The sequence below is a fragment of the Pelmatolapia mariae genome, linkage group LG23 (assembly GCF_036321145.2).
Source record: "Pelmatolapia mariae isolate MD_Pm_ZW linkage group LG23, Pm_UMD_F_2, whole genome shotgun sequence".
NCBI lineage: Eukaryota > Metazoa > Chordata > Actinopteri > Cichliformes > Cichlidae > Pelmatolapia > Pelmatolapia mariae.
Window position 1 is genome coordinate 38,962,332 of NC_086246.1, and position 26,694 is coordinate 38,989,025.

The 26,694-nt window shown below is 41.3% G+C and overlaps 2 protein-coding genes across 18 annotated transcripts in view; one reads left to right on the forward strand and one right to left on the reverse strand.

Moving 5' to 3' along the window:
• Positions 1-9,226: 9,226 nt before the first annotated feature.
• rgmd (RGM domain family, member D) lies at positions 9,227-15,855 on the forward strand. 2 transcript variants are annotated; one of them, XM_063467398.1, is made up of 3 exons: positions 9,227-9,434; positions 12,069-12,580; positions 14,334-15,855. In XM_063467398.1, the coding sequence occupies exons 1-3, from the start codon at positions 9,341-9,343 to the stop codon at positions 15,024-15,026; spliced, it is 1,299 nt and encodes a 432-aa protein (XP_063323468.1). In that variant the 5' UTR covers positions 9,227-9,340; the 3' UTR covers positions 15,027-15,855. The 2 variants fall into 2 exon arrangements, with proteins under 2 accessions (XP_063323468.1, XP_063323467.1); XM_063467397.1 differs by lacking the exon at positions 9,227-9,434 and adding an exon at positions 10,871-11,645.
• A 7,122-nt stretch (positions 15,856-22,977) lies between these two features.
• The window catches only part of celf5a (cugbp, Elav-like family member 5a), a 174,313-nt gene continuing 170,596 nt past the window's right edge, over positions 22,978-26,694 (reverse strand). For all 16 annotated transcript variants that reach the window (XM_063465775.1, XM_063465772.1, XM_063465773.1 and 13 more), the window contains exons 11-12: positions 25,220-25,383; positions 22,978-24,763 (exon numbers count right to left, since the gene is read on the reverse strand). In XM_063465775.1, coding sequence (XP_063321845.1) covers positions 25,256-25,383 — 128 coding nt within the window. In that variant the 3' untranslated portion in view covers positions 22,978-24,763; positions 25,220-25,255. The remainder of the gene's footprint in view (positions 24,764-25,219; positions 25,384-26,694) is intronic.

The following is a 26,694-nucleotide window of genomic DNA, read 5'->3' on the forward strand; positions in this document are numbered from 1 at the left end:
GAGGAAAACTGAGTGCACAGCTGCAGACTGAGGCCTCAGCTTCTCAAATTGCTTGTGCCTCAGTTTCCTGCTCTTTCTACCCGAAAGGCCAAACCAGGCGCTTATTAGACCCACCCCCACCTTAATAATCCATGATGTCACCTCAGCATCACTTTTTTGCTTTGCTTGATATGTTTTTCATTCCCGCTGCTGGTGCCACCCCCATTGTTAGTTAAATATTAACAGGTGTTTGAGCCGAAGAGGACAAGGAGGTGAAATGAATCCATTTGGCTCTTCTATTCCTGTCCATCCGTCTATCTGTCCATCTACTGCTATCACCACATCTGCTTCAGTTTTTACTTCCCCTGGTTTGTTTGTCCATCTGTATTTGTGCCCCCCCTCCACCCCACCCCTTCAGTGGAAGGAGGCTGAGGAATGATCAGTCAGGCTTTGATGCTGCTGGCCCCTGCCCTGGCTTTCCACAGCACATGAGCCCAGGCAATTATAAAAGTGCTCCTAGCTGCCTACTATTAGTCTGTAATGCCCCTGTCTGGAGCATGAGGAGGGCATAGAAAAGAGAGATGAAGAGTTGGAGAAAAATGAGAATGATGAAGAGGGGACAGATGAGAAAAAACAGGCTTGTAAAACTGACTGACAACTTTCTCACTCGCACCGCTTTGAGTAAAAGAAAGAATAAAGTGTACTATACATTTCTGGATGCTGTAGCGCACATGTGGCAGGCAGGAAGTACTTTGGCATGAGCAGGCGTGGGGGGTAGGGCAGGAGAGATGATGGCCCCTTCATTCCCAGCAATCATTAGACAAGACTCCAGAGGAAGTCAGAAATCAGCAAACCATATGATCCATACTTCCCGTGTTCCTAGAATATAGGATTTGTGCTTTTTAGACCATTCACTGTGTTGTCCACAGCTGGTTAAAGCTTCCATTCATTGTGCATAATGGTAAGTCTGTGTACCAGCCGTTAGAAATAAATCACTTTGGAGCATCAATTCAGCCTGGGACAGTCATGCTCTGCTCTAACCAAGAGGAGGGTTTTTAATAAATACATTTTATTTTAATTCAGCTCCATCCAAGTTCAAATAGTTCAAATCAATTATGTACTGTGAAACTATGAAACTAGCTGAGAAAAAATTAGCTCGATAATGCAAGTTCAGTAAACTAGTAAACTCACTTCACATTTTAAAAAGCTTGTTGTTCAAATACATGAACTCACAGCTCCAGATGCTAAAGTCATTTTGATCCCTTCAGTACAAAGACTGTAAACCTGCTCCCAGCGACTGCTCTCAGCTGCTCATTCAATCAGATTATTAGTTTAAATCCAACATCTCACGTTCGTTTTAAGTCTGTAAAGGAAGAAGAAACACATTTTACATTAATTAAGTAGCAACAAGAATACCTTTATAATAAGTAGACTTCAGTTGTGAACCGTATACATTGATTGACCACCATTAGTTTAGGCTTACAGTATAAAATGAGAGATTTCGGGTAACTTTCAGCCATAAATTATACATAATACAATGCATCTACAAGAGCTGGTAGCATCATAGATGTTTTCTTGTCTGAAGTGTGGAAAATAATTGATTTAAAGCCTTTACTTCCCAAAAACATCCATTTCTCGTGTAATTCCTAAAAAGCTATTTTTATATCTTCATTCTTCATAGATAAATTTTTATCCACTTATATCCACCAGATTATGGCAATAACATGGATCATCAACGCTTGAGATATCTGCAGGAAATCTAAGAAAACTCACCTCCATCCAATCTTATTTCATATTTCACAATTTTAGGAGAGTGTCCTCTGATCACACCATCCTCTGTACACTGCAGCAGATTGAGACTGCATATGCCTTTCTGTTTTTTGCTTTTTTTTAATCCTATGCTGACAGACCTTTACCTTTTACTCAAAGTCGTTATTCTACTTCTTACCACGGTTGATCTCTGCTTACGCTCAGACCAACACCATGTTGTGTGATGAGTTTAAACACAGTGAGAACTGGATTTACTCTGTGCCAGGGAAAGTAAAACTAATAACTCCCCAAAATGCACTTGTGCTATATCAAAAGACAAAATGGAGGGCCAAAGGCTGAATCCAATTAAATTTTCCAAATCAGTTCCAAAAGAGCGGACACTTTTGAAACAATAGAAATGCTGTTCCAAAGACTGCGGATGATCCCGTCCCAACCCACCCAACCCAGCTCTGTCACACTCCCCCTCGCACCTGCTGTGTGCTGTGAGAGGAAAGAACAAATGGAGGGATAGACAATGTGTGTATGTGTGCATGTTTGGAAGAGAGAAGCACAAACGGACATGCAAGCTCTTGTACGAATGTGCGTGTTTACGTGTGTGTGGACATATAGGAATGCATCAGTGCTTGTGGCACAAGGCAGGGCCTCGGCTCAATTTAACCCTCTGCCGAATGCCACCGTGACGCCAGTCTGACTTTGTGTGGCCGCATGCCTCCACTGAAGAAGCTATGGAAAAAATCTGTGGACCAGTAAGTCTTAGAGATTACATGGCTCCTCTCGTCTCTGGCCTCAATAATGCCTCAAATCCAGTGGTACCATGTCACTGCAATTTGGAGCTTTCCTCTTTAGAAAAAAAAAATCAAATCTCCGTTCCATCTCAGATCTTTGGTCACTGACACTCTTGACGGGCCTGCTCATGAGCATGTGCACATACGTGTGCTTAGAAAAGAGCTGGCTTGTGGATGTGTGTACATAAAAGAAAAAGGGGGATGCATGAGAAAGGAGATTACATGTTGAAATAGCAATGCATCAACTAAAACACAACATTGGCTTGATTTTTTAATTGCCTCTCAGCCGCAATGAATGGCCAGTGCAGCTGTCTGCGTGAACAGCTGCTTGACTGAAAAGATTGGACAGAGCAGGCTCCGGGAGGGCGGAAAGAACAATGCAGGAAGAATCATATGGACTATGAGGTATTTTGTAATTTCACAACTCTGAAAAATGCATGCAGGATTAGGAATCGTTTTTATTGGAAATTCACAGCTGTTCCAGGACATATTTCCCAGGGAACTTGCAATGATGTATTTTCTCTGCTGTCTGGAGAAAGCAGAAGCAGCAAGGTGTATTGGTGTGTAAAATAAACTGAAGTTGTCATTGTTTCTTCTTCTTTGGGCTTTGTTTACGTGGAATCTTTGAGCCCACAAGTTGCAATTTACAACTGTGAAAGAACTAGGGGGTCTAAGAGATTCGATGGAGCAGTCTGTATGGATTTCCTGCAGAATATTTGTCAGACTTGAATTAAGTACTGTTGTTTTGCTCACTCCCTCTGTCTGCCTCAGCCCGAGGCCTTGTGGCTGACTACCCTACATCTATAAATCACCAGGAACGCATGCTTATGTCCTGAAGCAAGCACACTGAGTCAGTCTGGCAAGGTTAATATCATTCACATCTCCTCAGCCTGTTTGCAGCAGCCAACTGATAACCAAACACACGTTACAGGGCATGATCCCTCTTGTTTGTGAATTCTGCTCATATTATCTTTTACCAGTGATGCCACATGAAAGAGTTTGATGTAGGTAAAGCCGTAGCTCCACTGTTTTGTTACCAATCACAAACTGCAGTGTCTCTAGTGAACAACACAAACATAAAAAATGCAATATAGGTGTTAAAACAGAGATATGGAAGGTGGGGTGGGGCAGGGGTGGTAGTAGTAGTGGATGAAAAACGACCACAATAAGAGACAGGAGTCTCATTCACATTGCACACATTCTCAGCTTTCACTGGGGCCAATGGTCTGCTGCGCTCATATCCTTATGTCTTTGTGTTTGATGGACTTTGGATTGTATGGGAAGCTTTCCAAGTTTGCCACATGGTTTAATGCCTATGAATATGTCTGAATATAGCTAGTATAAGTATATTATCAGCATGGGTGTGATTGCAAATGTGCATGTGATCGCTCTTCAGTCTTTCTTCTTCTTTTTTTATGCTTTAATGCTTTCATTTTTTTCCTCTTCTCAGAAGTGCCCTACCCAGATATGTAGGAATTATGCCACATCGCTCACTACCATCCTGCTCTAATCAAAGTGCCGATTCTTGAAACAGACAGCTGTTGTCATGTGCCTCAGTTCCAATGGCTATAGGTCCCTGTAGCTGCCCGAGTTCTTAGTTGGCCAGCTGAATTTGTAGGGGGAACGAGGGTTAACGGCATCCACCAGTTCAAACTCCTTTCAGAGCAGTGCGTCAATTCACAATACCACAAACATACTGATCTAAGGTAAGTTTCTCTTTTCTCCTCTCTGGCATGTTCGTAGATTTCTAAAGATGCTATTCAACATTTTAGGAAAAAAATAATTAACATTATAAGGGATTGTGTTAGGTTGCTTTAAAAGTTCTTGTTTAAAATAAAATTCACTATAGTCGACAAAACCGTATGACTAGATCTTTTGGAGCCCACCGGAGCGTCGACAGGACCTTATAAACACAGTAGGTGGGTTTAGCTTGTGTCTTCCATGTACATGATGCCATATAGCCATATAAGGATTGGCTGAACTACAGACTAAATGTGAATGTGAGAAACATCTGCTGAAAAGCAGGGTGAGAAAAACAGCTGTATCAATTTCCTTCCACTCCACTCACACTTTTCCCCACCTAACAAAGCAGTGTTCAAAGTACAGTGTGAGCAATGAGTCAATCCAACTCGTTGCATGTTCATCCAAATTTTTCCGCCTTAAACCTGCTCAAACAGGAAGAAAAATGCCTTCTGGGATAAAAGACCATAGATCAGAAATGCTAAATGTATGCTCTAAATGGTTCTTGTCCATCTATTCCTGGTTTGAGGCAGTTATCTGGGAGGGCAAGAGCACAAATAATGCCAACAGCTGCAGTTAAACTTAGGGGTTTACTGCAAATGCAGATTAAGCTTTAGATGCAGAGAGTGAAAAAAACAAAACTAAAAATATGTAAAACATAAAATCTTGTAAAACATTATTATATTAAAATAGGTATAACTGCATTAAATCACATTCATGAATCATCTACTTATTTATGGAAATTAAGATTAGAGAAAGTGTGATAAAAAAGAAAAGGTTTGATTTTGATTTTTTTTCCTCGTTTTAGGCATAAAAAATGCATTGATTAATTTAAAAAAATCATTCTGGTGCAAACTTGACTGGTTTAAACAAAAATGTTACATTTAGCATCTGAAATCGAGTGAAGTACTGCGCATTAAGTTGGACTGTGAATAGGCCTCTGAGAGCAAAGGAAGTCATCATAACTCATCACAAAGCATCATCATGTATCATGATGCAGGTAACTAGAAATGGGGTGGTGTTCAAGATAAAAGACAGATGAGCCATGTTCAGACAAATGTATGCACTGGAAAAGGCAAAAGATTTTGCTGCTTTTTAAAAAAAACACTGGAAAGGAACAAAAAGACTGAAAAATATTGGAAAATGTAAATTTAGGCAGAAACAAACCCAAACAAATAAGTAAGGCTGAGGTCAGAGAGGAAACTGCCCTGAACTCTCCCTTTAGGCTGAGGACATCAGAGGTCCCTTTGTGTGCTGCTCTCCATTTATTTTACCCATCATCCCTCATCAGGCTGGGATGACCCTGTGACCCCAGAGCTAGGGTTACCTGTCAGTTGACTGTCCATTCTCAAGCATGGGGCTTGATGCTGTGTCAACATTTGTCCTAGAAAACAGGAGTGAGGAAAACAGAGAGCTTGGTTCTGTGTGGAGAAGAGAAAAAATAGAATAGTTAGACAGAAAAAGTCTAACTACAGAATCTGCTTCATATTCAGCTTAACTGAATAACTCTTACTTCTTTTTCTCTTTCAAACTCGCAAGTTGAAGCTGTGCAGCGCCCTGACTAGTACACTCTGTGTGCAGATGACATGAATGTGTGATAATTCCTGTTTACTCAGAGACAGGGCGATTCAAAGAAACACAGTAAACACGTGCTCGCATGGATACCTACTGAGGGGTTCCTACAAAAACACTCCAAAAGCCCCCTTTGTGTGTGCTGTCAGCTATCAATCAGGGTGCCGTAAGTGGGATCCTTGAGTGGAGATGCTATCAGCACTGCCCCATATACACTCACACCACAGTTTCCCTTATCTTCGCAGAGATAACAGATCCCCTCTCACAGGGAGAGGCCTGAACCAGACACACTCGCTTTCTGCATCTCTCTCGCTATCTGTCTCAGCTGTGCCATAGGCCCCTTCATTTTAGATGGGGGGGCCCTCAGAAAAAAAAAGTCAATTTGCTTTGGTTCCTGTTTAAAATTCAATAAGTGTGTCTCTTAAATTGCAGCCGCGTGGTGCTAGCGGAGGCTACAGAGGGCACGTGCTGCTTTTGATTTCAATCTCTGATGCTATCAGCCTCCAGAAGAAACATGATACATGTCTCAGTTGACAAATCTAGACAGGCATGAAATTAAACAAAAATCAGAAGCATGAAACAATACCAATTTCCTGCAACTGTACTTTTTTATTATTTTGTAAACATCCCATTTCCGGGAAAACTAAAGTGTTTAAGGTTTGCGGTGTCTGTCAATGAGTAAAGTGAACAGATGGTTCAGACTTGTGAAATTAAGTGGCTTTACAGGTTAAAGTGCAGGATGCGTGCATGTTTGAAACTACATTTTTATGTACCCTGTTGCACTTTATGTTTACACTGCTGAGCGGTAGATATGTGAGATCACTGCAACTGTTTTCTTCTCTGGTTGGAGGACAGCGAGCTCAGGAGATGGTTCTGAACTGGCAGCGTTTTGGGGCTTCCACCAGACCACAGCACGTTTGCCTAATAACAAAAACAAGCATCCTGGTGTGGAGCTGGTCCCACAGTGTGAGGACCTTAATGAGGAACATGTGGAGCTGCCCAGACACACTGTCAGAGGAAACCCAATCCTTCACTCCCTCTTTTTCTCCCCCTTCCCCCTACTCTCCCATTCTTTCTTTCTCACTCTCTTTTGCCTCACTTTCCACATTCTGTCACAAAACCCGGGGTCTTTAGCACTTCTTTTAGATTGTTGAAATGTCAAATCTTTATTGTATTCTTTCTCAGGGGATAAAAGTTTCTTTTCTGGACTTTTTCTATTGTTCCACTATTTTAAGCGACCTGCTGTGAGCAAAAGAAAAACCCTAGCCTTGATTTTTTTATATGATAGACACCTTTGTCATGTACCCGCTCTCTCCAGTTTGTTTTAGAGAGAGTTGGTATTGTATACATAAGTGCTGGGTCATGCAATGCAATACGCCAATAAGGAAAGAAACGAATAAAGAGGTCTTTCTCCACCCATCAAGGCTGACAGGCGGTCTCTGAGTTTCTTTCATGTGCTGAATTCATCCTTACCATCCACCTGGATCAATTAACTGTTTGCTTCAGTGGCCATCAACCCCACAGTGTGGAACCTCAGCCCATTTAGTAGACAGGAGCTTTTTAAGTATAATTATTATATAATTATAATAATATATAAAATCAAGTATAATAGATTTTGTGGTTTTTAGAGACATGCAGATGTATGTATGGAGGTTTTTCGTCTTCAGTGCTTATAAAAGGAAGTAAAAAAATGTGTTTTCTTTTCCCAGGAAATGTCATCGCACTCCTCTGAAGGCAAATTTTATAAGAGGTGAGACAAACCTGATCAGCAGATCTCTCTGTCATACTGAAGCAGTGCTCTCTGTCCAAGCTGTCACGGGGAAAACGAAGCCCAACCTGTTTAAGGGAATTTAAAATATGACCTAAAGCACAGCCATAAAGTAGATCAGCTAAACAAACCTCCAAAATTAGCTGCACAAACAGAGTAAGGTAGATCCCTCTGGGGGGATAAACTTGGCACAGTGGATCCAGTGTGACAGAGGCCCTTCTGGCAGCTCAGAACAATCCAAACGTTCCACTTCGGTGAAGCTGTCTTGCCCCCCTCCATTACAAAAACTACACAAACCCATACACACGCATATATATATGTATATGGGCCTATATATATGTATATATATATATATATATATATATACATATATATATACACATATATATATATATAGGCCTAGAAGACCTTTCGCTGGAATGACAGGCCACCTGAATCACACAGTTGTGTTGCTGGAGGAGCCTGCGTGTGTACAGAAAAACCAGTGATCCAGTAAGCGTGTGGGTTCACTTCTCTCGCATAAAGTCTGGAGGGAGGTGCGCAGGAGACCCACATCTACAACCAAAAACATTCCAGTTGTGCTAAAACAAAGCCTCAACTTTTAATCAAACTGAAACTACACCAGTCTCCATTTTCTAAATATCAACATTTTATTCAGTAATGGGTCGGCGCATTAACATTCTTTATTTGCATGGCACAAAAACCACAGAGTGTGTCACAGGCGAAAGGCTGAATCTGGTGAGTCTGCGTGCCTTGCAGATGGTCCGGCCTCACAGCAGCTGTGCAAATGAAAGACAGAGTGTCATTGAAGGAGTGAGAGAGATGGAAAGTTGGCCACAGAGGGAAAAGAGTAACACACAAGTTGCTAACTGAAAATGTAATGGAAAAAATAATAGCACGCTGAGATTTTGCTGAGAGAAAATGAATTTGTAGAGTATTTTCTCTGGATTTTGGAGAACAGTGTCAGTATTTGTGTCAAGTATGCCTATAATAATTTACATGTTAACGGTAAACTGCAAGCCATTGTCAGTCATTAAGGATTTTTCACTCAGTGCCAGCTAATGCCATGTTATGCTTTTAAAATATTCACTTCATAATCTGAGAACTGTATCAAATGCTGTCAATCAATAGCCACCAAATCTGTAGTGGGGGAAAACAGCAGGTGACAGCATCCTGCTCCAAAAACATTTGCCCCTCGGGGGGGAGGGGTAAAAAGAACATTTGCCCGTTGGTGTTTGGAAGTGCAAAAAAAAAGTCTGTTGCATAAGTTTATATCGTAATTCTGCATGAGAAAACTGCATTACTTTCCACTTCTGGATACACTAAATGCTCCAAATTCTCATCTTAGAGTAAACATGTATCCGCACACAGTTTAACTATTATAAACAAGGCATGCTGTGATTCTTCGGTTATAATCGGGGCAATTACAGCTTCACACCGCCACGACTGTCGCTGAAGGCCCTTTTCCACTGTCCTCACCCCCCCGAGTAATTGCCACTACATGTAAATATCAAGTGGTTAGTGAATAATTAGTCTTTCATTGGCCAGCAATCACCTCTGGGCCCCGTCTACACTTTAGACCCCTCCCTCGTAGAGCCGCCCTGAAGACAGGGGCCCCTTTGAATGACAGCGCTTTGGAAGGAAGACGAATTTTTGTCTGATTTCTCGCAGCCGCAGCGTCGATGAGAAGCAGTCGAGGAACTCCATTCTAACTGAATGGATTGGTATGGGGAGAAGCGGACCTCAAACCACGGCTAAGCGGCAGCTTTGGGACTGTGTAACGTTGACGATGGTTTTACTTTCGCTGCTGTTTCGACCAGGTAAGTGTTGCTTTTCCAATCCCTGCTCCCCCACTCCTCCTAATGCCCTGCATGCAAAGCTGTGTCCCGGCAATGGAGGTAGATAGGGAAAAGTTTTCCTGCTGTTGTGTGGCTCAGATGTGACTCTTGTCAACTTTATGCTGTACTTGCATGCATTGTGCGGTAAGGGGTAATTAATGTGGGGTTGAACAGAGCGAGGAAAGCGGCCGTTGTTTAGCGGTGGTCGTCGGCTGCGGGGACAAAGTAGGTCCTGTCCTGCTGCTGCAGGATCCCAGCCTCCAGGCTGCAGAGCTGCTAGCAGATCAGCACGAGTTAACTCGCTCTCTGGACTCATTTTAGGGTCAAACATTCCGCTTTTCCCTTTCCACACAGGGACACCAAACAATCTGCTCCTAACCGCTCAGTGGCCAGCACGTTTTGGCACGGCCGCATTACTTCACTTATCTTTTTACCAACTTGTGTAAAGTTACGACTTAGCTTCCCGTTAGCATAGCTCGCTAGCAGCTGGCGTCCAGCACCCACAATCAGCCCGAGAACAAAACCGCGGAGCTTTTCCCCCTTTTTCTTCTGTAGGCAGAAACACCGCAGACGGACACATTTCGTACTGTAGACAGCGCCCTGTCTTTCCTTTCACGTCTCAGTTGTTTGAGTTGTTGGAAAAACTTAGAAGGAGAGCATGTTAATTCACCTATTCATGCTTCATTTAGCTACCATGCATGGGGGTCCAACTTTTTGGCCTCTGAACGTGTTGGTGGCTGCTTTCTCCCAACCCGGGATCAAAGACCAGCTCGGCTCAGAGGCATTCTTCATTTGGATTGTAAAGTTTAAGTTTTGTTTCTCACACAGGCGATTTGTCTTGGTATGGAGATTTGTTTTAAACTCTGTCGGTGGTATTATTTGTTGTGTTTATATGAGAAAGTAACCTACCATACTAGTGCGCATGCTTGTAAGCACTGATAAAATTAAGATATTGTTTGTTTGTTGTGGTTTTTTGTTTGTTTGTTTGTTTGTCTTAACAGAAATGCACATTACTGATATATACGCTTATTATTTCAAAGGAAGTGTTCAATCATGATGCCAAAAATAAACAGCAGCCTTAGTGACTTTCAAAATAAAACCTCAGGTTCATCTTTGTTCAAGAGTTATGATGAGTCCACTAAACCCATCACGAAGCTTAAGAGGTTTTTATTGTAACCTATATGAGCCACCATATCTGTCTGTTTTTGCATTTATGGTATTATTATGCTATAAAAAAGTTCACGGAGTTGGGCTCGGACAGAAACTCGTCACGTCAGATACACTAATGCGTGATTTACTAATAGAAACACTCTTTGTGTGGTCGCATTGCTTTTCTCACGCTTTAGTGCTTCCCACATGGTTCCCAAACTTGTTGGTAGCTTAACTAAGTGCTCGAACATAAAGAGCCTTTGGGGGGCTGTATGGCTGTTGATGGCAAGTGATTGTCAAAAAGTGTCAATCATGGCAGACTCGGGTGACCTCTTAGCAAGGCGGGGGAAGGCCTGTTGGAATTCAGAGGAGGGATGCATCTGACTTGACCTCTCGCACTCCATCTCAGATCAGCGCTAGTATTGAAGCGCATTGGCTGTGAGAGGCATTAATGATCCGGTGCACCAGACTTCTGCATAAGGGAAGAAAGGGTGAAAAAAACCCCAAAAAACATAGTGTTTACCAATGTGAAATCTCTGCGCTTATCTTGTCTTTGTCCAGGCTGTTTTGGAGATTAGGTGCAGCTTTGGAGTAAATACAAGATTATTCTGTTGCAAACAGAGAGCAGTTTATTGCAGTTGATCTCACTCTTGCGGTAAAAGTACGTGTTGAGATTCTGTCTGATCCTGATCTGAGATGGAAATGTTTCTACCTTGCAGCAGGAATTACTATCCCAGTCAGCGTATGAGACACGATACCCAAAAGTAATGTGAACACTCTGAAAGGAAATTGACGAATAGCCACATTTTTTACTTCTCTCCCAGAAGTAGTTGTAGGTCTTTGTTTTCCTTGATATTAAATAACCCACTGGTGGATCATTACTTAACTGGGAACCTTGAAACGGACCACCAAAAACTCTGCTTCACAGCCTATACTGCTCTTCCCATATGTTGAGCCTCACTGTGCCATGCGTTGTGGCCGTACTTCACTTACCTTCAGCAACAGCCAAAACCACATTCAACACCCTCCGCCAAACTAACACAGGTTGGTCGCCTCCTGCAGTGAGCCTACATGCTATTTCTGTGAGAGCTAGTTGGGGGAAATAAGTTTTGACTGACTTTGGAGCACAGTGTGGGATTAAGGCCTCGTGAGCTCACGCATTTGGGTTTTAATGGCTCTCCTGATTGAGCTAAACTTGATAGTGGAAAAGCTGTGACTACTGCCTCATGCACTGAGGTAATATGTCTGTAAATGTCAGATGGATGGTAGGGCGTTTTGGGAGAGAATTTTTTTTTTCTTTTTTTTTCTGGTGCATATTAGTTGAACTTTTCAGGAATTATTTATTTTTTTCAGAGTGGGGATGAAGTGTTCTTACTCAAAAAGAGAAATTCCCCTCGCAACCGGCCCGATTGCAGTACAGTTTCGTGATCATCATGTTTTTTTTGTTTGTTTCTTTCTTTTTTTTAGCACACTGCCAGCAGTGTAGAATCCAGCGCTGTAATGCAGAATATGTGGCATCTACCTCACCGTCCAGTGGTCTGCAGGAGGACGTGTCTTTAGATGTGGACTACTGCATCGCCCTGCGGGCCTATGCCATGTGCACCCGCCGGCAGGCACGCAGCTGTAGGGGCGACCTGGTCTACCACTCGGCCGTCTTTCGCATTAAGGAGCTATTCTCTCAGCATAACTGTTCCAGCGATGGGCCGACCTCTTCCGACAAGGTCCCCAGCACGTCTCGGCCAGCTCTTTTAGAGCTCTGCAACTACGAGAATCGGGTCCTCGTGTCGGGCTCAGCCGGTCAGCAGAAGAAATACGCCCACTGTGGATTATTTGGAGACCCGCACCTACGAACTTTCAGAGATGAGTTTCAGACCTGCAAGGTCGAGGGGGCTTGGCCTCTGATCGATAACCGCTTCCTGTCTGTACAGGTGACCAATGTGCCTGTTGTCCTAGGCTCCAGTGCCACAGCAACTAGTAAGGTAAGGATAACATCAGAACAGCTGTGCCCAGCTGGGTCTGCACAGCTTAAATCTAAGAAATGTCCTTTTTTTCCATGTCTTAACTTCTTTAAGTTGCTCTTTTGTGTGTGTTTATTCTAACACCAAAATATGTGAAACTGCTCACAATTTAATTCAAGAAAATTAAAGAGTAGAGCAAAGTTTTACTAAAATATCCCCAAAAATGTAAATCTCACAAACCCCTGGGGGAGGTGAAGCTCGCTTAGACACTCCAACTGGTCATGTTTAATCTGTGTAAAAAGTCAAAAACTTCCTCCGGCCACCTATGTCCATGTTGGAGACGAACATTGATGTAATACTAAGTTTTAAACTAATGCCCTACACATTAGGATGCTTTTTTTGGGGTGTGAGCTCAAGTATTGCCATAAAGTATCAAACATGTGAAGTTAATCGTCATTCCATGGTGCCTCTCGAGTCTCCAGCATTCCTCATGTCTTGGAGCTCCTTCAGATCTATGAGGGGAGAAGAGAGAGGAGGGGAGTCCTTCAGCGGTGTTGAATCACAGACATGCATGAGCGCTCTACCTTTAACACATGGGTGGTCATATGGTAGTGATTAACGCTCACTCAAACATTTTCCTCCACTGCCACGATCTGGAATGTTTTTTCACCCCTCTGGTCAAATAATTAACTCACTGCTTTTTGTGTAAATATGGAATCATTTGGAAAAATAAAGGAATAATTGGCCAAGAGCAAAGAGGGTTTTTTTTTGTTGTTGTTTTTTAAATTCAGTTAATTAAATAGGATGGTCTTTCTGGCCTGATTGTGGTTTGTGTATGTGTGCACGTTTTCTCTCTGTTTACTACTTAATATTTAGCTCATGAAGCTGAGTTTTTAATATTAATGTTTTTTTCTTCTTTGTCTTTTGCCCAGATAGTTAAAAAAAAAAAAAGGTCTCTCACTGATCAGGCATTAGTCTGACTGTCCTAAGCTAATTTTAATTCTCCAAGCTAAACATAAACGAACAAACTATATGATGTTGTGTAATAGGATTGCTCGTAAAACTCGTAGTGCGTCTTGGCTGTGCAGCCTCATGTAAGACTATAGTATTGGTGCATCTTTGCCAGCACCCACATGCCCCCATCATGTTTTTTGAGTTGTTTTCAGCTGCCAGACCCAAGACAGGAACTCATTCATCAAATAAAATACAACCTTTAAGTGTAAACGTACCCACAACCAGTGCTTTGTCAGGATCTTTTCATGAAACTGAGGTTAGGCCCCTTTTTGATGCTCAGCTGGAAAATGGAGGAGAGAAGAAGTGGAGGTTTTAGACAGTTATCTAATACAACCTTTAGATACAACATCCATGGACAGCTAGTTGAGTTGTACTAGTTCAGTGCTTTTACATGGAAATAGACGGGTGATGATAGTGACACTTTGACCTCGATTAGCCCCATTATGTTGCCTGTTTTCTTATATGAAACAGATTTTGTAATCAATATGAATTAATTGGCTGAAGAGTACAACAGAGACAAATCATTCTTTAGCAAGCTGAGTGTGAACCACTAATACCCTATGCATGGAAATATTTGGTTTTCTGCTGCCACCTTGTGGCCCTAAGTGGTACTACTTATTGGGCTTATTGGGCGTCTGTTATGATCAGTTAGAGGAGTGATATGACTTGGAGAACCAGCAGTAGATAGTTGATGGAGAAAAGAGTAAAGTTTCAATCAGTCACTAAACACTAATTGAATGTTTTTTTGCCCTTATTTCAGATCACAGTGATCTTCAAGTCTTACCATGGCTGTACAGATCAGAAGGTGTACCAGGCCACCACTGAAGACCTACCCCTGGCTTTTCAGGATGGGACTCGCAGTGGCGGTGAAAGTGGTAGCCTGACCATCGCAGAGCGAGGTGGCTCCGGAGTCGGTCGGCAGGTGAGGATACAGGCCCGTTACATTGGCACCTCTATCATCATCCGGCGCGTGGGCAGCTACCTGACCTTTGCCATCCGCATGCCAGAAGACACCCTGGACTTTTCAGAAGACGGCGGCGGTCTACAGTTGTGCTTGCACGGCTGCCCACGCAACGAGCTCATCAAAGAGCACACCCTGGGCCATCAGAGCCAGCAGCCACACCTTCAAGGCACCAACACAGAGCTGGGCCCTCTGCGGCCTCCTCACCAGATCTACACAGTGGAGCGAGCCACTGCCAAGTGTAGAGAGACTCTGCAGGTGGAGGATGTGTACTTTCAGTCTTGTGTCTTTGACTTGCTCACCACAGGAGACCCCGAGTTCTCCATGGCTGCATATGGTGCTCTGGAGGATTTGAAGGCACTGCCACCCAGTAAACTGAAGCAGAACTCACCGAGGCCCACTCGCCTTCACAACCGAGGAGTGTCTCAGACTATCGCTGCTACTGCAACCAGCAGCTCATTGCTCTCACTCCTCATTCTGCTGCTTTTGTAAAAAACCACATAAATGACACCACATAAACATGGACGCAGATGGATCATGGAAGCATTACAAGCTTGAGGAATTTGTGGATTTTGTGAACTTTCTGTTGTCATTTGAAGGATTTCGCACTCAGAAAAGATTGCATTTCTTCCCCTTTTTTCCCTTCTGTGGATACATACACGCACCACATCATTTGAATGAGAACATGAATGCATAAATCTCACACAGTTTGGGGTCTAGTACACGTTTTTAATCACATGAGCAGTTCGTCTACATTCAGTTTAAAAAGAAAAGTTAAGCTCACAGTTGTTCATAAAGGTTTTTGTAAATATTTCATTCACATTCAGTAAGGAAGTGCACAACCTCTAAATGCTCCACCACATGGTTTCTAGATCCTGAGTGGTCCAGTGTCCGTAGCACCTAACAGTTTAACTGCAAATATTGTGTATTTAATGTCTTTCTATTTCATCTGTTGTTTTAAAAATTGGCGTTCTAAATACACAGAATCCAACAACTGTTTGTAAAAACTACCTATCTCTTAAAACCTGATTCGTTGGTGTGATTTTTCACCAGTTCTGTTCTTTTCCTGTGAAGCGCTCCCTCTTCAAGCTGTTTGGCTTCCTGTTTTTAAAGGTTTAAAACACAAATCTTTATATAATAATATATTAAAAGAGTGTATATATGTGTTTTATATTATGTAAATTTGCCTGTGTATAGATGTTTTAACTGCAATACGTTTTCCATTTGTTGTGCTTAGTAGGTTATTTTGAGTCTTTGTAATTAAAGTAAACTAATAAGTGTTTGTTGTATCTGTAATATTCTTTATTAAAGTGTTGGACACTCCAGACTAAGATTTGTTTTTTGTCTCTTCAGTCCTGTCTCAGCAGTTTTATTTGATAATAAAGCTCTCTTCCCCCCCCCCCCCCCCCCCCCCGTTTCCTGTCATTACACAAATACTTAGGATAATGTGTAAACGTGTCCGTCCAGGTGGAATGAACGGTTACTTCGAACATGGAGCCACATTTAGCAGTTCCACGTCATGACAGCAGTGCTGCTTTACAAACGTGTGCCTGCAGTGCTTGTCCTCTCCTGGTGGTGTCCTCAGTCCATAAGTCCTGACGGCTCCTGGTATAAAGACAGTTTTGACAAGCTGGCTGTGTAGCTGTAGGGATCCACAGTATGTTCTCAGTCCCCTGTGTAAATGTTACCTCAGAGTGCTGAGTTGGCTGCTGGCTTTGCTTTTGTCTGCCAGAATGCTGCATGGCTCTAAATAGGATTTAGTCTGTGGTTAACACCAGGTTAGAGTCAACAACAACACGCGGTGCGTATATTTGTACTCTATATGAACAGTGAGTGCTGCGATTAGAGAGGGAGAGAGAGCTGCGATCAGTTTTTATTTCTATTAAAAATGCAATTAAGAAAGCCCGGGCACACTCCTTATGAAGACATTAAGAATTAATGCTCTATAATCAGTCTACATGGATGTAATTTATATCTTGAATTGAATTATAGGTAAGCTGACTGTAATTTTATAATACTGAGTGACAGCATGTTTCATCACACATGCAACCATACTTAATCTCTCCATGTCCCATTTCTTTAAATAAAGACAATGTGACATTTGCATGATGTGTGAGATGACAGATGAAACCTGCCACGATTTTCTAATCTTTCACATGTGAATCACATTGCAGATGGCTGAATGTGATTCAGGTCTTTCTTGGCAGACTTCATCACCTCTTTCTCAGTATTAGCGGGAAGGAAGGCGAGGATGGAGAATAGTACTGGCAGGAAAAATGTCGTTTTTGGGTGGTCCAGCAGTAGAAATAAGTACATTTTCTGAAGTATTCTACTTTAGCATGATATTAATGTACTTGCACTTAGACATTAAAAATAAACAGTCAGCTTACAAGATACTTCCCATGCAGTTTCCAAGAATTTCTTTAAAAATTGCTTTAACCAAAAATGTCATATTTTCATTATTATCCTTTTTATTTTATTTTTTAAAAGATCAACAACACTACATGCCATTTATCCAATGACCCTTTGATGAAGCCTGACGACTATGATGGGAATCAATCAAAATCCCAGTACCTAACTATAAATGAAAACCATTTAGACCTGCAACAGTAAATTATTTCCTATGCAGTGTATTGATATCAGCAATCTATTAATGTCTTATACATGACATAAAACACATGGCTAATATTGTGCAGGTCTCCCTAGTGTCTCTAAACAGCTCTGATTTGTCTGGACATGGACGAGGGAGCTCTGGGGGTATCTGTGCTGTTGGTGGTGGATTCTTTGGGTTGTGGGGTTTGACCTTTGAGGATTAAGCTTGCTCTGATGCATCCCAAGGATGCTTGTCTAAATTTGGATTTGGGGAGTTTGAGTCTGGATCAGCACCTTGGAGTCTTTGTCATGTTCTTTGAGCAATTCCTGAGCTGTTTCTGTGCTGTGGCAGAGTGTGAAGCCGCTGCTGACAAGGATGATCGTCGCTGTGAAGGGAGATATGTGGTCGACAACAAGGCTCAAGTGGGTGGTATGTGTAAAAGTAACATCCACAGGGATGGCAGGACTCAAGGTTTTTGGGTCCTATAGATGATGGTTTTAATGCCATGACTGATTAATGTATGTGTCAGATACACACTGTGGAATAGAACATTGCTATTTTGGTACTTTTACTTTAGATAAAGACTTTGAATGCTTACCTTACAACTTTCTATCTAACTATCTATCTTTCCTCCAAATGATCTCGGCTCGGTTGAGATGATGGCATCACACCGCGTTCCTTCCGGTTTGCTTTAGAATTTTAAAGTTAAAAAGTCGCGAGTCTCGTGACCTCGCAGGACAGATTGGCACTATAGCTTAAATAATAACCCAATGCAAGAGCATCCTCTTATGCAGTCTGTTTAAAGGTGGTGAGCTCCTTGACATCTTTTGAACATTTAAAACATGAAACACACTTTTGATTGGCAGTAAAAACACACATTTTCTCAAAAACTGTAAATGAAAACTGTGTGAAATGTTCCACGCTCCACAGACTTCACAGGAATCCTGTCAGGGAATTAGCACAGAGGATGTAACATGTTGCCGGAGCCTGTAAAGATTGCTTGTCCACCCTCTTCGAGCCATGCTATCTTGACTTTCCCCTGTAAACAAGGACAATTACCAAGCTAATGAGTTGAGGAAAAACTGCTTGAGTGATTGATACTCTTAATGGGGAAATTAATTTGATATTAATAGAGCACTTGGCAAGATAAATAGATAGTGGTGTGTTAGTCCTCTCCTTGATTGATAATGGCTAGATTGATGGCTGTCTTAATGCAAGATGTGCCTTAGCCATAAATGAGGTGGTCTTGATGAGGAGAGATTTTTGTGTCATGAGATGATCAAACGTTGAGAGCACTGAGTGCTTATATTTATTTTGATACTGATTTTTAAGTACACAGGGACTCTGGAGGTCTTTTTACCTAAATTGGTTTTACCAAGAAGAAGAACACAACTACTATAATAGAGAATAAACAGAGCTTACTGCATATGTAAATTTTAAAAAAGACACTTGATTTATTTATGCTAAATGATGCAAAAGATGTTGGTCAACCATTGCTGTAAATTCCCCCATCTGATCTTGTGAGATTCTGTTTGCTCCTTAAATAATCACCTTGCATCATTCCTGCAATTCCTGATGACTCATAACCTTAACCTTCTGTTGCTGAAGCATTTTGCTTAATGACGCACTCACAGTCTGACTGTTGCACCCCGTAAATGGCACCCAACATACTCGTATATTGCACCCTGTTACATGGGTCAGCGCTGCAGAACAAAGAGTGAGAAGTTACTCATTTCTCAGGGAGTTTGCACCAGTGTGTGTGTGTGTGTGTGTGTGTGTGGTTTCTAGTTGCAGCGATTACACAGCTATCTCATACTGCAGGCTCCCTCATACCTGACCAACTCAATCTTTCTGTGTCTCCTCAATAATCAGAGTGACAGCGAGCAACTAGACATATCTCACCCGCTGGCTCACTGCAGAATGGGTATTGACCTACATATCAAATCATACACTTCTGGCTTGTGTGATAGAGATGGGGGAGGGGTGGTGGTGGGGTGCCGTATGATTGACAGCGCCTTCTTTGGTAAACACGTTTCATCCCCCGGGTATCTCCCTCTTCGTATGTATTTGTTATAGGCAAAAATCGCACGTCAAAGAGAAACGTCCCGCAAATCCTACAAGCTTGGAGTTAGAGCGGCTTCAGCAGTGTTTCCTCCGCTACTGTAACAGTAGAGAACAGCTGAGAACACCTGGCTGTCGGAGTGTGTATTTTTATTAACGAGCCTATGTCACCAAACTTTTAACAAATGGCCCCCCGGCACCCTGACGCCCTGAAAAACCCAGCTCGGAAATTAAGCATCTGCATCATAAATCTTGGAAAGTTACAATAATTTGCAATTCACTCCCTCATCAAAGGCAATATTACCCTAATTTATTATCTCCCGGCACGAGGGGTGCGCAAAGGCCGTGGAGATAAGAGTTTATCAGGAGGGGGATTGATTTTCATTAACTGATTGTAATAAAGATGAACTGCCTGCCGTGCACACTGACCAAGAGTCACACTTTATTGTAATTGGGACAATTTATTTCATGAGCCAGTGGCTCTACTTTTTTGTCCCTCCCCCTTTTTTCTTTCATATCTATCTCCGCTCTTCAAAATAGGAATCTAATGTCTCAGCTGTTCTGCTTCTTTTGTTACAGTGACTCCTGATGTATGAAGATGATCATTACAAGATGTATGTGGAGACAATTCAAATGTCAACAGATGTTACTTTAGATTTAGCTTCTGGCATCAAAACAGTGCCACGGTTTTCTAAACTTGACTGATGGTCCGTGCCTGCCTTATATCAACTTATTGCTTCCTGCTTGTCTGCATTGTAATGATATTTGTCCCCGTTATTCTCGTGAAGCGTTGCTATGACACCTCTTCACTGGGATTTATATATTTAGGGTTTTTTTTTTTTTGGTATTTTGTTCCCATCAACCATTTCCTGAGAAGTACGTTCCAAAAACGGAGTGAAAGATAACCAAAACAGCTCTATATGTTGGATCATAGTTATCACATGAGTATAAAACGACTGGAATTCCAGTCATGATGAATTCCAGAGTCGACTCCCGATGATGTGAGAGCTGTAGAAAATGGCTTCATGTGAAAAGTTAAGTGTTTAAAATGGTTTTAAACAGCAGTCCTGAATCCATATAGGGCCGTTACACAATTACCGCAGCTTCCTCACTCAGCGTCAGTGACAGCCTCTGAGGTGGTGGGCAACATCTACGTCCTGTAAAAGTTTCAAGCTCTTGGAAATGTCGAGGGGAGCGACTGTTTGTGCAACAGCTCCCCCTCTCTTTGCGCCGCCGCGGTTCAGCGCTTCAATGCAAGTGTGAGAAACGAAACATCCAGTTTGAATTTTTATTGTAAAATTGGAAAAAAAGGAGAGAAAGAGAGAAAAGCCTCGATAAGCATTTCTTTTTTGATACATATCTTTATCTTACCATAACCGTAAAATCAAATAAATAAAACTGGCAAAATAAATAAGAAAAATAAATAATAAATAAAATAAATAAACATCAAATTACATATTTGACCCGATAATTATAAAATTATTAAATCATCAGTCATTAATATGAAGTAATCTAAGCAGCAAGTATTAAGAAATTTCAACAGGGGAAAAATGTTTGGTTTCTCAGGCTAATACAGAACACATATTTTTTTTATATATATTTTTATTTTTTTTTATAAAAAGATACTGCTTTCCCTGTCAGTTATTCCATGCTGTACTGACGCTGCCACAAAAACAGGTGGCGCTCTCCTTTTTTGTTTTTTTTCTTCAATAAAAAAAGAAAAACAATACTACCTGTAAACAGCATTTTCTCCTCCGGGTTAAAAGAATAATACTGAGATTCTTCTTTTTGCGCCCTGTATTTCAGTAAAGTCTACTCACAGACTCCATACTGCTGTTTCTATGCTTTTTGTACGCTTTGTGCTGAGAAACCAGAAAGTTAATATCTTTAGAAAGCGAAACCCTCCCCCCCTCCCCTCACCCATTTCATTACCCAAACTGTACGTACCCAAAGAAAGGTCCTGTGCTGATTTTCCATAATTTACAGATTTCATATTTATAATAAGCTACTATCCTTAGCATTCAAACCATAGTTGAAGAATCATACTGTTAATATGAGTAGTACCATAATCATAATCTTTAACGCCCCCAAGCCCCCATTGAGCATGCTCAGAGATCAAAAAGGGCACAATGGCAACATGACAAATAAATAAATAAATGGATACAAGAGTGAAAATAATGTAGATTGACTTTAGCTTGACCACATGCACTCTAATTTTAAAACTACAGGGATAATTACTAATAATTAGTAACTTACATATTTTAAACAAATTATTGTTGGTGGGACTGTAGCCCCTTTCTCTTTTCTGAATCTATAGATATGTATATATAGGCCTATGCACTACATATAAAACAGCACACTCATTGAAATTTAGTCAAATTTGTCTCTTTTCTTTTGGCCAAAAACGAGACGTTATGCGAGCTTCTGCGATGGCCAAATCTATTTTCATTTTAATGACTCCATCTCCAGTAGAGATCTCCAGTAGAGATCCCATGAGAGAAGATATTTTGACTGGGTTCACATGGCCCAGTATCACCTGGGGAAAAGGGAGGGCATATATCACAGCTCCCTAAAGCTGTGAGAAGAGAATAAGAGTAACTTCTCAGGAGAAAGACGACGCCCTCAGGCAAATATATAAAAATCTAACCTTTTTACTGAAAATGTACATTATATATCACTACATCCTGAACTGATCCTCCCCCTACAATATTATACTACTTCACAAAATCAAATATTTTATTCCACTAAATATTTCCTGAAAATTACCGTATTTATAAGAGTAGATTTAAAAAAAAAAAAGTCTGGCACAAAGTTTTCAGTCAGGTGAGGAAATGTGGTGGTTAAACTTGCATAATTTGGCAATTCATGACGAGAAAAGGCATTTCAAAAAACTCCTTCTTTGCGCATCTAATTACTGCTTGCAACAGAATAAAACACACATAGTAACCGGGGATAACATTTACTCCTAGTCTACTGAAAATGATGCACCCTCCCCTGTTTTATAATACTGATCCAGTGAACTTTAATCACATAAATAAAAGAAAAAAAAGAAAGAATTGCTGGGTCAAAGTAACACTAAATGAACATATGCAGACATCAGGATCTGGAGAGTCATTCTGGAGGATAAAATTGTTATTCCAGACTACAGAGGCATACGCAGTGGTCATGCTATCTGAAGACGCTTTAGTGTATGGGACAATATTGTGATTACATGTCTGAAGCACTGATGTGTCTGAAGTTTAGAGCGATGATCAGAGTGCTGAGATCTCTCAGAGTCCTGAGGGGTACGATGCTTCAGAGTGTAAACTGAGTCAATGAATCTGATATTGAAATAAAGAATGTAAGTGTTACTCAACAAATCAAAGAGTGAAACAGAAAAAAACCCCAAAAAACAAACAGTGCATCAGATTTCATCTCGGACGCATTGAATGTGTGTCTCTTTGCAAAAACAGAAGCACAGATAACACAAGTTTGGTTATTTAATCGTATCTTCCAGGCTTGATGTGTCGTGACCACACTGCACAGGAGCCATGTGTGACCAGCACTAATGGTAAGCTGTCATCCTGTTGAAACAGCAGCAGCTGTAGCAGCTACACTTACAGGCCCGCTGCTGTCTAATTGATGGATCATTTTGCTCTTAATTTGACCTCCTAAGGCTGGTAATGCCAAGGCTTCTTCTCTCTGTGTAGAAGCTCGCACTGTGCTATTATACCCTTTCAGAAAAAAATACAGTTGCTCTTCACTGAAGAACATGTACAATCTCCTCTAAGCACCATATACAGATCTCCATGCCTCCACACTTTACCATAATGACACCGATCCAAGTGCCTTCAAAGTGTCCCACGGGACACGCTGCCGTTCTGCGTTTTGGGATTCTTTCAGGGACTCTGGATGACAACATGGGAGAAAAAGACTAACATCCAGCTACTGAGAGAGAAATGAACTCTGTCACTCAGTCAATTCACTCAAAATGCCAATGTGTAATTGATTGCGCATCTCTCGCCCTGCGGTGCTGCTCCCCATCTAATCAATATTATCATTACCCTAATTATGCTGCGGGTTAGCTTTGGGGCACCCGTGAACCGATGGTCCCTATTAAGAGAGAGATATGCTGGCACTTGGAGGTGAGGAAAGAGAAGCAGGAGGGAGGAGGAGAAATAGGAGGGGAGTCTGCTCCCGCCTGCTGAGAGCAGCTGGAGGAGCTTGGCAGTGGAAGAGGGCACGACCCGGGAGGGACCACTGTGACACGCCGATGGAAATTTTTACAACTGCTGTCAGGCTCATTTGTATATTTTATTAAGCAGTTACAGATGCTGTGCTGTTTTACTGCTGCGTATCCAGCTCAGCCGGGTGGCACTTTTACCACAGTGCTTTATGGTCAGATTATCTGTACTATCAAGGCTTTAATGATGACATGGAATGAGTCGCAATGACGATCAATTACGGAACCGCAACACGCTGGCAAGAACAGAGGACAGCAACGCTTGGCTAAATACGCTCTGGTTCTTTTGATGTCTGCTTTGAGAAAAGGTTACTGTGTCACTTTTGGCACTAAAGGACTGCTTTCTTCTTCTTCTTCTGACACAATAACACATACGGATCACGCTTCCGAGATGAAATGCTGCGATGCGGATGACGTAACGAGAGGCAAAAGAATATATCTGAACATGCCCGAAACAATGTCTAACCCATATATTCTACGGCACTAAAATAGTATAGCTTTACTTTTTTTTTTATACATTTTTCTGTTTTGTTTTAATATTTTCAAACCCAGTAACTATAAATGTAAAAGGAAAAAAAAATCAAAAACCCTTGCTCTTTTTTTTTTTTTCAACCTGAAGCTAGTGTTTCTTCTTAAGTTTAACTTGTAATATTATTAGTAGTAGTTTGCAGTATTAGTATCATTAATACTATATATTACTGTTCAGAACAATAAAAATGTTTGGTCCTTTGGTCCCTTAGGGGTGAAAGATTTCCAGTCCTATTGTTGCTAATGGAAACCTCAGTGGCTGCACTTCTGCGCTTGCTGAGAGAGACGGGGAGAGAATAAGAGAAAGAGGGAAAGAGAAAGAAAGTCTGTCAGTGGAGATATAGAATAGTTTCTTTTTTTCCACTGTTTTTTTTTTGATCTTCAAGTTTGAACCCTCATTTGTCCAGTACAGTAAAAGCCACAAGCGCCTCTTTCCTTATATATATATATGTGTGTATATAATATGTATATAGAAATCTATTTGTTGTTGCTGCTTTTCGTTTGTTAGTTTGTTGCTTAATTAACAATTCAAGTCTCAACAAGAAAAAGTTCTGTTGTTCAGTTTCATCACTTTTTTTCAGTTTTTTTTTCTTCTCGTCTTTCTTGCACTGTGCCATCTGTTACTGTTAACGTCCCCCGGTGAAGCGCCTCCTCATTTCGCATCTTCCTCTTCTGCCGTAACCTACATCTTCATAAGTAAATGCTGATATGTCTTCAAAAATTCCATATGTGTTGATTTTTTTTAAAACATATTTTGCTTTCAAAGAGAGAGAAAAAAAAAGTTGAACTCCTCCAAAGATAATATCTTCACGTGTCCTCTAAAACCTAGAAACAAAAAAAGAAAAAAAGAAAAGAAAAAGAAGAAAAAGGCCATTTCAAATCTCACTGCTCATTAAACTGCCAATCCAAAGATCAATTTCTTTAAACTTTGAGTAGTTCAGTATGGTTCTATTATATCAGTCTAATGGTCTGGAGAGAACTAACCCACGCTGCCACACCAATCAATCATCGTCAGTCACAGCGATGACAGATTTCTCCTTAATTAATATGCCTACAGTGCTGCACGTCAAATCAACCCCTCTACATTTCTTCAAATATTAAAACTGTAGAAACCTTTAATGTTTAAGCTTTGCATTCACAGAACATATAGCAACCCAATACTTATCAGTCTAACGATATTTACTTGCCAGGAACAGTCAGGTGGCATTATTTGAACCTTACTTACATCGCGAGCTTAAAAAGACAGAGAGGTGAAAATCAGTAATACTCTTATGGGCTCACCTGTGCTGCTGCGATGAATACTGAAGGTAGGCTGTGTCAGTAAGGGCGGCTGGCATCCTTCGGTCTCTTTAACTGGACTTTCAACCTCTTCATCCCAATCTGAAAGCCATTCATGGCTTGAATAGCTGCCTGTGCGCTAGCAGGGTTGTCAAAGCTCACAAAACCTGTGTAAGAAAAGCACACCTTCATTTACACTAACTAAGAATAATGTAGGCACCTTAACAAGCGTTTAGGGGAGAATTTTAGTAATTTTTTATAAACAATATTTACTGTAAATTACTCTGTTAAAAAAGAAACAGCTGGAAAAAAAGGCAATCATAATGAAAATGTAAGTGTTCTGTTTCCTCATCACGTCCTGTGTACCTCTAACGGAAGTCTAGATGGTGTTGTTGATGCAGGAAGGACTCTGGTGCAGCCTAACAGCTGCTCAGAGCTGGTGACAGCCGGACATGAGGTGGCTTTTTAATGAAAAATAGGCCACAAAAAGTTTGGGGCTGTTACTGTCAAATGACATCGCTCTGTGCTCACGCTCTCTCCTAGTTGACTGTTTTTGTTTGGGAATATAATATTAAGCTGCATTCAGAGATGAAGACATGTCCAGGATTTGGATAAGAAGCATGCATTTGTTGATTTTATGCGGTGTAATAAAATGATGAAACAGTGCAGAGAATCAATGACCCTAACTCGAAATAAACGTTATATTTTATAGCATGCAGACACTTTCTTTACAGCTGCGTGCATTTTGAACCTGCAAAATTTAATGACTGAGGGTTAACACGCCTACAAAGTTTCATTGACTCAGTGCTATTCTTTAATTTTCTGACCTGTGAATGAGTGAAAGAGAAAAACAAATCACTGAATAAATGAGTTTGATCAAAACAAGAGCAAACACAGAACGATAATCATAGGAGACAAATCTGCTGCAGACACACAAAACCTCAGTGCATCTCCCCGAGATAAACCACCTCCTCAGACCTATGAACATCCTGTTTCCATCATGTGTAAAAATAAAGCCTTGAGAATTCAGTGACCAGAAATTTCAGTGGAGTGTGTCTCCGCTGATGCGCTCCACTGTGTCTGTGGTGTCATTAGGAACAGCTGATGACCCATGAAAAAACAGCAGGAGGCTCTCCACGTCCACCGCCACATGGGAGGGAGTCTACATGGCCTGCTTGGCTCAGGTTTGGCCCATTACAGGGGAAAAGTTGGGCTACAAAGAGCCGAGCTGAATGGAAGTCTGAAGAAAGCATAGAGGAGGGAAAAGGAGGTGACCTCCTAACCCGCCATCAGCTTAATGCGTTCAGGCTAGAAACAGAGAGTAGATACCCGTTTAGAGGTCTAAGCTCAGTTTCTCTGTCTTTTACACCCCATCAATCTAAGTTTATTCCCTCTTTCTCCTTTCTAGATTAATTACACACATGTGTTCCCTCCTTCCCCAGGCCTAACATTATGTTGTAAATGCATAGTGCATAAGT